A 12314-nucleotide genomic window follows, 5' to 3' on the forward strand; every position below is an offset into this window, starting at 1 on the left:
ATAATTCACACGATACTGGAGTCTAATTCTAGATGGGCCAGGTTTTTGTGGCGCTTAGCTTAGCCATCCAGCAACCGCCATCCAGCGACCTTGGTGCACCTCTTTTTTTCTTTGCATCATGTGCTGTTTGGGGACTATTTTTTTAAAGTGCCATCCTGTCTGACACTGCAGTGCCACTCCTAGATGGGCCAGGTGTTTGTGCCGCCCACTTGGGTCGCTTAGCTTAGTCATCCAGCGACCTCGGTGCAAATTTTAGGACTAAAATTAATATTGTGAGGTGTGAGGTGTTCAGAATAGACTGGAAATGAGTGGAAATTATTGTTATTGAGGTTAATAATACTATAGGATCAAAATTACCCCCAAATTCTATGATTTTAGCTGTTTTTGAGGTTTTTTAAAAAATCACCCGAATCCAAAACCCGAAAGGGTGGTTTTGCCAAAATGCGTCAGAATCCAAAACACGACCGCAGACCCGAATTCAAAACCAAAACACAAAACACGAAAAATGCCCGCTGCACATCTCTATCCCAAACAGTACATCATGCAAATAAGTAAAAAAGGTGCAATGAGGTGGCTGTATGACTAAGCTAAGCGACACAAGTGTGCAGCACAAAGACCTGGCCCATCTAGGAGTGGCACTGCAGTGGCAGACAGGATGGCACTTAAAAGATTACTAGCTCCCAAACAGCACATCATGCAAAGAAGTAAAAGAGGTGCAGTGAGGTAGCTGTATGACTAAGCTAAGCGACACAAGTGTGCGTCACACACACCTGGTCCATCTAGGGTTGGCACTGCAGTCCCACTGCACTAATGGCGAATACCGAATGCACGTCTAACACCAACATAGCTGTCAAGGCCTCAGTTATCCACTTTGCAACAGGATGACTACTTTCATATTTCATCTTCCTCGCAAAGGACTGTTGGACAGTCATTTGCTTAGTTGAAGTAGTACAAGTGGTCTTCCGACTTCCCCACTGGGATAATGATCGAATCCCAGCAGCAACAATAGCAGCGGCAGCAGCAGCAGCAGTAGGAGGAAGTGGTTCTTGATCTTTCCCTATTTTATTCTCCAAATTTTTGTTCTCCAGTTTTTTTTCAGGAGTTATGTAACAAAATGCAGCACAGGAGAGCGTATCTCTACACGACACTGGGTTGGCAAAACATGTCAAAATTATTTGTATTAAATATTAATAACCCCTTTATTTGGAGTAAATAATATACAGCACAGGACAGCACCACTGAATTTATAATGCAGCACCACTGGACTGGACTTATACGGCAGTATCACTGGACTTATATGGCAGTACCACTGGACATGTATGACAGTATCACTAGACTGGATTTATACGGCAGCACCACTGGATTATACGGCAGTACCACTGGACATATACGGCAGTATCACTGGATTTATACGGCAGTATCATTGGACTGGATTTATACGGCAGTACCACTGGACAGATACGGCAGTATCACTGGAATTATATGGCAGTACCACTGGACTTTTACAGTAGCACAGGGACACCACCAATGGACTGATGCAGGACAGCCACTGCAATGGACTGGACTTATACAGCAGCACTGACTGGACATATTGCAGCAGAGGACACCACCACTGTGACTGGACTGATGCAGCATAAGACACTACACTGGACTGAGCAGCACAAGACAGCACTGGAAACACCACCCCACTTTCCCGCACAAACACTGAGTGAGGACGGAGACACATCCTCTCGATAAACTCTCTAATGCCGGAGTGAAAATGGCGGCGATGCGCGGCTCGTTATATATGGAATCCAAAACCGCGAAAATCCGACAGTGGGATGATGACATTTTGCTTCGTTCTGGTTTCCGAGTCTGGCGGGAAGTCCAGAGCCGGACTCGGATAAGGGCTCGGGACGTGATGTTCGGTAGGGTTCGGTTCTCAGGGAACCGAACCCGCTCATCTCTACTTTAAAGGAGGGTAAATGAGGGTAATGAGTAGGGGTTCTCAACTCCAGTTGTCAGGTACCAACAAGAGATCATGTTTTATGGATATATTCAATCATACAGAGGTGCGTTCATATATTTTGCTTGGTTGGTAATTATCACACCTTCTCCCATAGACTGAAATCCTCAAAACATGACATGTCAGGGAAACGTGATGGTTGAGCTTGAGAGTACCTGGCCTGAATGGTCTAATAGAACAGATCATTAAACATTTATTTTATTTTGGTATATACAAAAGATGGATGTGTCTGCATAGCTATAGTGGGTGCATGGGGTGTCATTGCTATGGGTCCCAGAGACATATGGGACCCACCTCTGGATGCTGACTCTGTGTACTGTGTGTCATAATGTGAACTGGGGCACTGTGTGGCATGTGTATTGGCAGCAGTACAATGTGGCAAATTGGGGCAGTTTAATATGGAATAATATGAACCGGATGCCCTACATGGTATAATGGGAAATAGGGCATTTCTATGGGGAAAAAAATTATCTAATGCCTTGGAGAGAGGTGTCTATTTAGAAGAGGGTAAAAGCCCCATAACTATTTTTGTATGGGCCTACAAAGTTCTTACAATGCCTCATGGATGTAGGATAATAAAACAGGTCACTTTATATATATTTCTATCTCATACCAGTCACATTGGATATTTCCCCCTCAGAGCACTGGACACAGCTATAACAGCAGGAATATAATGCAGACGTCTGCACTTTCCTGGTCCCTGGATTACACTTCTCTGAGCACTGAGACATCGGGATCTAGAAATAAGAAACATATCCATGTAAATGTATTTCCTATAGTTTTATAGGACATTTATTGGTGTATTAATCCTGCCCCACATTAAATCTGTCACTTATGGCTGCAAATCACAATAACAATAAATGTTTTAATTAGTGATGAGCGGGTTTGGTTCCTCGGAAACCGAACCCCCCCGAACTTCACCCATTTTACACGGGTCCGAGGCATACTCAGATTCTCCCGTATGGCTCTGTTAACCCGAGCGCGCCCGAACGTCATCATCCCGCTGTCGGATTCTCGCGAGATTCGGATTCTATATAAGCAGCCGCGCATCGCCGCCATTTTCACTCGTGCATTGGAAATGTTAGGGAGAGGACGTGGCTGGCGTCCTCTCCGTGTATTGTTGATGCAAATATTTGTGCTTGCTTACTGCTTAATTGTGGGGACTGGGGAGCAGCTGTATATTAATAATATAGGAGGAGTACAGTGCAGAGTTTTGCTGATCAGTGACCACCAGTTTTATCCGTTCTCTGCCTGAAAAAAAACGCTCCTTATCTGTGCTCAGTGTGCTGCATATATCTGTGCTCACACTGCTTAATTGTGGGGACTGGGGAGCAGCTGTATTATATAGGAGGAGTACAGTGCAGAGTTTTGCTGACAGTGACCACCAGTATACGTTGTCTGCCTGAAAAACACTCCATATCTGTGCTCAGTGTGCTGCATATATCTGTGCTCACACTGCTTTATTGTGGGGACTGGGGACCACCAGTATATTATATAGGAGGAGTATAGTGCAGAGTTTTGCTGACAGTGACCACCAGTATACGTTGTCTGCCTGAAAAACACTCCATATCTGTGCTCAGTGTGCTGCATATATCTGTGCTCACACTGCTTAATTGTGGGGACTGGGGAGCAGCTGTATTATATAGGAGGAGTACAGTGCAGAGTTTTGCTGACAGTGACCACCAGTATACGTTGTCTGCCTGAAAAACACTCCATACCTGTGCTCAGTGTGCTGCATATATCTGTGCTCACACTGCTTTATTGTGGGGACTGGGGACCACCAGTATATTATATAGGAGGAGTACAGTGCAGAGTTTTTCTGACCAGTGACCACCAGTATACGTTGTCTGCCTGAAAAACACTCCATAGCTGTGCTGCATTGTAGTATATAGTAGGAGTACAGTGCATAATTTTGCTGACCACCAATATATAATATATAGGAGTACGGTACAGAAGGCCACTGCTGTACCTACCTCTGTGTCGTCAAGTATACTATCCATCCAAACCTGTGGTGCATTTAAGTTTTGCACAGTTTTCTGACCACCAGTATATAATATATAGCATTATGGTACAGTAGGCCACTGCTGTACCTACCTCTGTGTCGTCAAGTATACTATCCATCCATACCTGTGGTGCATTTAAGTTTTGCACAGTTTGCTGACCACCAGTATATAATATATAGCATTACGGTACAGTAGGCCACTGCTGTACCTACCTCTGTGTCGTCAAGTATACTATCCATCCATACCTGTGGTGCATTTAAGTTTTGCACAGTTTGCTGACCACCAGTATATAATATATAGCATTACGGTACAGTAGGCCACTGCTGTACCTACCTCTGTGTCGTCAAGTATACTATCCATCCATACCTGTGGTGCATTTAAGTTTTGCACAGTTTGCTGACCACCAGTATATAATATAAAGCATTACGGTACAGTAGGCCACTGCTGTACCTACCTCTGTGTCGTCAAGTATACTATCCATCCATACCTGTAGTGCATTTAAGTTTTGCACAGTTTGCTGACCATCAGTATATAATATATAGCATTACGGTACAGTAGGCCACTGCTGTACCTACCTCTGTGTCGTCAAGTATACTATCCATCCATACCTGTGGTGCATTTAAGTTTTGCACAGTTTGCTGACCACCAGTATATAATATATAGCATTACGGTACAGTAGGCCACTGCTCTACCTACCTCTGTGTCGTCATTCGTCAAGTATACTATCCATCCATACCTGTGGTGCATTTCAGTTGTGCGCAGTATATATAGTAGTAGGCCATTGCTATTGATACTGGCATATAATTTCACACATAAAAAAATGGAGAACAAAAATGTGGAGGTTAAAATAGGGAAAGTTCAAGATCCACTTCCACCTCGTGCTGAAGCTGCTGCCACTAGTCATGGCCGAGACGATGAAATGCCATCAACGTCGTCTGCCAAGGCCGATGCCCAATGTCATAGTAGAGAGCATGTAAAATCCAAAAAACAAAAGTTCAGTAAAATGACCCAAAAATCAAAATTGAAAGCGTCTGTTGAGAAGCGTAAACTTGCCAATATGCCATTTATGACATGGAGTGGCAAGGAACGGATGAGGCCCTGGCCTATGTTCATGGCTAGTGGTTCAGATTCACATGAGGATGGAAGCACTCATCCTTTTGCTAGAAAAATGAAAAGACTTAAGCTGGCAAAAGCACAGCAAAGAACTGTGCGTTCTTCTAAATCACAAATCCCCAAGGAGAGTCCAATTGTGTCGGTTGCGATGCCTGACCTTCCCAACACTGGACGGGAAGAGCTTGCGCCTTCCACCATTTGCACGCCGCCTGCAAGTGCTGGAAGGAGCACCCGCAGTCCAGTTCCTGATAGTCAAATTGAAGATGTCAGTGTTGAAGTACACCAGGATGAGGATATGGGTGTTGCTGGCGCTGGGGAGGAAATTGACAAGGAGGATTCTGATGGTGAGGTGGTTTGTTGAAGTCAGGCACCCGGGGAGACACCTGTTGTCCGTGGGACGAATATGGCCATTGACATGCCTGGTCAAAATACAAAAAAAATCAGCTCTTCGGTGTGGAATTATTTCAACACAAATGCGGACAACAGGTGTCAAGCCATGTGTTGCCTTTGTCAAGCTGTAATAAGTAGGGGTAAGGACGTTAACCACCTCGGAACATCCTCCCTTATACGTCACCTGCAGTGCATTCATCATAAGTCAGTGACAAGTTCAAAAACTTTGGATGACAGCGGAAGCAGTCCACTGACCACTAAATCCCTTCCTTTTGTGACCAAGCTCCTGCAAACCACACCACCAACTCCCTCAGTGTCAATTTCCACCTTACACAGGAAGGCCAATAGTCCTGCAGGCCATGTCACTGGCAAGTCTGACGAGTCCTCTCCTGCCTGGGATTCCTCCGATGCATCCTTGAGTGTAACGCCTACTGCTGCTGGCGCTGCTGTTGTTGCTGCTGGGAGTCGATCGTCATCCCAGAGGGGAAGTCGGAAGACCACTTGTACTACTTCCAGTAAGCAATTGACTGTCCAACAGTACTTTGCGAGGAAGATGAAATATCACAGCAGTCATCCTGCTGCAAAGCGGATAACTCAGGCCTTGGCAGCCTGGGCGGTGAGAAATGTGCTTCCGGTATCCACCGTTAATTCAGAGGCAACTAGAGATTTGATTGAGTTACTGTGTCCCCGGTACTAAATACCATCTAGGTTCCACTTCTCTAGGCAGGCGATACCGAAAATGTACACAGACGTCAGAAAGAGAGTCACCAGTGTCTTAAAAAATGCAGTTGTACCCAATGTCCACTTAACCACGGACATGTGGACAAGTGGAGCAGGGCAGACTCAGGACTATATGACTGTGACAGCCCACTGGGTAGATGTATTGCCTCCCGCAGCAAGAACAGCAGCGGCGGCACCAGTAGCAGCATCTCGCAAATGCCAACACGTTCCTAGGCAGGCTACGCTTTGTATCACCGCTTTCCATAAGAGGCACACAGCTGACAACCTCTTACGAAAACTGAGGAACATCATCGCAGAATGGCATACCCCAATTGGACTCTCCTGGGGATTTGTGACATCGGACAACGCCACCAATATTGTGCGTGCATTACATCTGGGCAAATTCCAGCACGTCCCATGTTTTGCACATACATTGAATTTGGTGGTGCAGAACTATTTAAAAAAATGACAGGGGTGTGCAAGAGATGCTGTCGGTGGTCCAAAGAATTGCGGGCCACTTTCGGCATTCAGCCACCTTGTGCCAAAGACTGGAGCACCAGCAAACAGTCCTGAACCTGCCCTGCCATCATCTGAAGCAAGAGGTGGTAACGAGGTGGAATTCAACCCTCTATATGCTTCAGAGGATGGAGGAGCAGCAAAAGGCCATTCAAGCCTATACATCTGCCCATGATATAGGCAAAGGAGGGGGAATGCACCTGACTGAAGCGCAGTGGAGAACGATTTCAACGTTGTGCAAGGTTCTGCAACCCTTTGAACTTGCCACACGTGAAGTCAGTTCAGACACTGCCAGCCTGAGTCAGGTCATTCCCCTCATCAGGCTTTTGCAGAAGAAGCTGGAGAGATTGAAGGAGGAGCTAAAACAGAGCGATTCCGCTAGGCATGTGGGACTTGTGGATGGAACCCTTCATTCGCTTAACCAGGATTCACAGGTGGTCAATCTGTTGAAATCAGAGCACTACATTTTGGCCACCGTGCTCGATTCTAGATTTAAAACCTACGTTGTATCTCTCTTTCCGGCAGACACAAGTCTGCAGAGGTTCAAAGACCTGCTGGTGAGAAAATTGTCAAGTCAAGCTGAACGTGACCTGTCAACAGCTCCTCCTTCACATTCTCCCGCAACTGGGGGTGCGAGGAAAAGGCTAAGAATTCCGAGCCCACCCGCTGGCGGTGATGCAGGGCAGTCTGGAGCGAGTGCTGACATCTGGTCCGGACTGAAGGACCTGCCAACGATTACTGACATGTCGTCTACTGTCACTGCATATGATTCTCTCACCATTGAAAGAATGGTGGAGGATTATATGAGTGACCGCATCCAAGTAGGCACGTCAGTTAGTCCGTATGTATACTGGCAGGAAAAAGAGGCAATTTGGAGGCCCTTGCAGAAACTGGCTTTATTTTACCTAAGTTGCCCACCGTCCAGTGTGTACTCCGAAAGAGTGTTTAGTGCAGCCGCTCACCTTGTCAGCAATCGGCGTACGAGGTTACTTCCAGAAAATGTGGAGAAGATGATGTTCATCAAAATGAATTATAATCAATTCCTCCGTGGAGACATTCACCAGCAGCAATTGCCTCCACAAAGTACACAGGGACCTGAGATGGTGGATTCTAGTGGGGACGAATTAATAATCTGTGAGGAGGGGGATGTACACAGTGAAAGGGGTGAGGAATCGGAGGATGATGATGAGGTGGACATCTTGCCTCTGTAGAGCCAGTTTGTGCAAGGAGAGATTGATTGCTTCTCTTTTGGTGGGGGCCCAAACCAACCAGTCATTTCAGTCACAGTCGTGTGGCAGACCCTGTCACTGAAATGATGGGTCCGTTAAAGTGTGCATGTCCTGTTTATACAACATAAGGGTGGGTGGGAGGGCCCAAGGACAATTCCATCTTGCACCTCTTTTTTCTTTCATTTTTCTTTGCATCGTGTGCTGCAGTGTCACTCCTAGATGGGCCAGGTGTTTGTGTCGGCCACTTGGGTCACTTAGCTTAGTCACACAGCTACCACATTGCACCTCTTTTTTTCTTTGCATCATGTGCTGTTTGGGGACTATTTTTTGAAGTGCCATCCTGCCTGACACTGCAGTGCCACTCCTAGATGGGCCAGGTGTTTGTGTCGGCCACTTGTGTCGCTTAGCTTAGTCACACAGCGACCTTGGTGCGCCTCTTTTTTTCTTTGCATCATGTGCTGTTTGGGGACAATTTTTGTGAAGTGCCATCCTGCCTGACACTGCAGTGCCACTCCTAGATGGGCCAGGTGTTTGTGTCGGCCACTTGTGTCGCTTAGCTTAGCCATCCAGCGACCTTGGTGCACCTCTTTTTTTCTTTGCATCATGTGCTGTTTGGGGACTATTTTTTTGAAGTGCCATCCTGTCTGACACTGCAGTGCCACTCCTAGATGGGCCAGGTGTTTGTGTCGGCCACTTGGGTCGCTTAGCTTAGCCATCCAGCGACCTCTGTGCAAATTTTAGGACTAAAAATAATATTGTGAGGTGTGAGGTGTTCAGAATAGACTGAAAATGAGTGGAAATTATGGGTATTGAGGTTAATAATACTATGGGATCAAAATGACCCCCAAATTCTATGATTTAAGCTGTTTTTGAGGGTTTTTGTAAAAAAACACACGAATCCAAAACACTCCCAAATCCGACAAAAAATTTTCAGGGAGGTTTTGCCAAAACGCGTCCGCATCCAAAACACGGCCACGGAACCGAATCCAAAACCAAAACACAAAACCCGAAAAATTTCCGGTGCACATCACTAGTTTTAATTTGTTTTGTTGAGGGAATGTGTAACAGAGTGTTTCAGTACACTGGCCTTCTGCCCATGTATTCTCACTGGACTGAGCATGTGCAGCGCAATTTACACAAAGGGATACTTAGGTTACTTCTTTTAAAAGACCTGAGGTGATGCTGCCCATAGGCTACATTGGCTACAGCCTCCAGGGTTAGTGCATGTAGCAGGGTTGGCGCAGGCTTAATTTATTTGGTAAGCAAATATAGATTTTGGTGCCCCTTTGTGGGATAAACTTTATAAAGGGACAGTGCAAAAAAAGGGGTGAGGTCTCACAGGGTAGTGGTGTAGCCACACAATAGTATCCCCAAATATATAAGGACATAGTGGATAACAGGGCAATATTAAGTGACTAGGGAGGCAGGGGTGACAGGAAGATAGTGGGTGACTGGGGAGTCTGTGAAGACAGGGAGACTGTGAGTGACAGGAAGATAGTGGGTAACTGTGGGGGCTGGGATGAAAGGGAGATAGTGGGTGACTGGGGAGGCAGGAATGAAAAGGAGACAGTGGGTGACAGGGAGATAGTGGGTGACTAGGAAGGCAGAGATGTCAGGTAGTTAGTTAGTGAAAGGGAGATAGTGGATGACCGGTAAAGGCAGTGATGACAGGGATATAGTGGGTGACTGGGGAGTCAGGGGTGAAACGGAGATAATGAGTGAAAGGGAGCTAGTGGGTGACTATGGAGGCAGGGATGAAAGGAAGATAGTGGGTGACAGGGAGATAGTGGGTGACTGAGGAGGCAGGGATGACAGGGAGAAAAAGAGTGGCATTGAGGTAGTGGGTGACTATGGAGGCAGGGGTGACAGGGAGATAGTGGGTGATAGGTAGATAGTGGGTGACTGGGGAGGCAGGGGTGAAAGGAAGATAACGAATGACCAAGAGATAGTGGGTGACTGCGGAGGCAGAGATGAAAGAGATATAGTGGGTGACTATGGAGGCAGAAAAGACAGGGAGATAGTTAGTAACAGGGAAATAGTGGGTGACTGGGGAGACAGGGTTGACAGGGACATAGTGAGTGACTGGGGAGGCAGGGAAGACAGGGAGATAAGGAGATAGTGAGTGACTGGGGAGGCCAGGGTGACAAGGAGATAGTGGGTGACTAGGGAGGCATGGAAGACAGGGAGATAGTTATTGACATAGAGCTAGTGGGTGACTAGGGAGGAAATGATGACAGGGAGATAGTGGGTGACTGGGGTGACTGGGGAAGCAGGGGTGACAGGGAGATAGTGAGTAACTGGGGAGGCAGGGATTACAGGGAGAGAGTGGGTGACAGGGAGATAGTGGGTGATTAGGGAGGCAGGAAAGACAGGGAGATAGTGACAGGGAGATAGTGGGTAACTAGAGAGGCAGTGATTATGAGAGATAGTGGGTGACAGGGAGATAGTGGGTGACCAGTGAGGTAGGGGTGACAGGGGGACAGTGAGTGACTAGGGAGGCAGCAGTGACAGGGAGATAGTGAGTGTCTAGGGAGGCAGGGGTGACAGGGAGATAGTGGGTAACTGGGGAGGCAGGGGTGACTAGTTTTCATGAGATATCTCTTTAGACTAGTAGGTGACTAGTTTTCATGAGATATCTATCTCATATGTAGCTAAGCTTGTATATTTCAACCGGGTTTTATTCAAGGAAAGATAGAGGAAAGCAAAAGAAGTCCGATTCTGGCGCACTAAGTAGGAGGTCTATTTGGATTATTATAGCATTGGACCCCCAAATGTTAGCGAAGATATATTTAAATGTTATTTTTGGTTATTATTATTTCACAATTACTCAGTTGGGGTTAAATATCTGTGTTATAACCTTTACACTCCCAGTCGGGAAGAAATGTTTCTTCACAGAATGAAGAAAAAAATATTTTTAAAAGGGAAGGGAAGCTGTGGGCAGACCTGGTCCTATGGAACAGATTTATAGATGTCATTATGTTCATAAAGATGGAGATTTTATAGAATTTGGAGTTATTTTGCCCAGAACTTAATAACAATCCTTTTAATATCAAATTGACCTTTGAGAAAAGTAAAGAGAAAGTTTTTTTTTAGATTTGATTATTTATTTAGAGGATGGCCAAATGAAAACAAAAACTTAGAGAACTTAATGGCCCTACACATTAGGCGACCAACCACTGAGCTGCCCGACGGCCGATACAGCAGATGGGCGACCCGGCAGTGGGGTGGAGGTGATGGAGGGAGTGAAGTTTCTTCACTCCCCCGTCACCTGGCTCCATATGCGTGCATGCTAATATGGATGAGATTGTCCATATTAGTCTGCATGCATAAGCGACCCGGCACCAACGATGAACGATCGTTGATACCTACACACTGACCGATATGAGTGGGTTCTCGTTCATTAATGAACGACAATGTTCATATCGATCACTGTTATCGGCCAGTGTGTAGGGCCCATTACAGAAAGGAAGCGTATGTAAATGGCTGCATAGAAAGGATGAGTCAACACCATTCTAGTTGGTTGGATATAATTCCATTCAATCAATATGTTCGGATAAAAATAAATTGTTCTGGTGACAGAATTTATAAGGAACAAATGTCAGAAGTCACAGAGAGATTTAAGTGTAAAGGTTATAACAGAGATATTTTAGAGAAAATGGAAGGAAGGGTAATGAAAATGGAAAGGAAGGATTTGTTAAAAGAAAAAGAAACAAAGGGGTAAAAAAGAATCGAATGGCTATGAAAGGGCCTTCATTAGCCAATTTAGTTCTGACCGTAAGATAATAGAAAGGATAACAATTGGAAGATACTGAAACCGGATCCTATTATAAGTAATGAGCTGCCTGAGAAACCTATTATTATTTATAAAAAGGCACCTTTGATCAAAACCCACCTACAGTAGTAATGAGTACTATAGAAGATGAAACTAGACATATAGGTATATGCAATTGCAATCGAATTGCCGCAAAAGTCGAAAAACGGGGCATTTTCGACAAAAAAAAACATGTCGAATTGGATTCGACAATGCAATACAATACTTTTCGACAAAAAAATGGACGTTTCAGATTCGACTTTTTGCAATTCGACATTTTAAAAATTCGACATTTCTGCAGTTGCAAAAATGCGGCTTTTCGACAAAAGTATATTCAATTGAAGAATTTAGATTCAACAACAGTGCTTTTCGACAGTAATTTCGTCAATTTCATTCCGCCTCACTTTGCTGGCAGAATCTAATAAAAATGTAAAAACATGTTTTTTTTTGTGTTTTTTTTTAATGCTAATAGCATATCTATTTATATTAGAAGGGATTATGTACTTGGTTTGTCTATTAGGAGACAC

At 45.2% G+C, this 12314-nt stretch overlaps 1 protein-coding gene across 1 annotated transcript in view; it reads right to left on the reverse strand.

The window, feature by feature from the left end:
* LOC134910769 (taste receptor type 1 member 2-like) overlaps nucleotides 1–12314 on the reverse strand; it is a 118438-nt gene that overhangs the window by 7213 nt on the left and 98911 nt on the right. Inside the window, exon 4 of the mRNA XM_063919152.1 lies at nucleotides 2619–2742. Coding sequence (XP_063775222.1) covers nucleotides 2619–2742 — 124 coding nt within the window. The remainder of the gene's footprint in view (nucleotides 1–2618; nucleotides 2743–12314) is intronic.

This window comes from Pseudophryne corroboree, chromosome 4 (assembly GCF_028390025.1).
Source record: "Pseudophryne corroboree isolate aPseCor3 chromosome 4, aPseCor3.hap2, whole genome shotgun sequence".
Classification (NCBI taxonomy): domain Eukaryota; kingdom Metazoa; phylum Chordata; class Amphibia; order Anura; family Myobatrachidae; genus Pseudophryne; species Pseudophryne corroboree.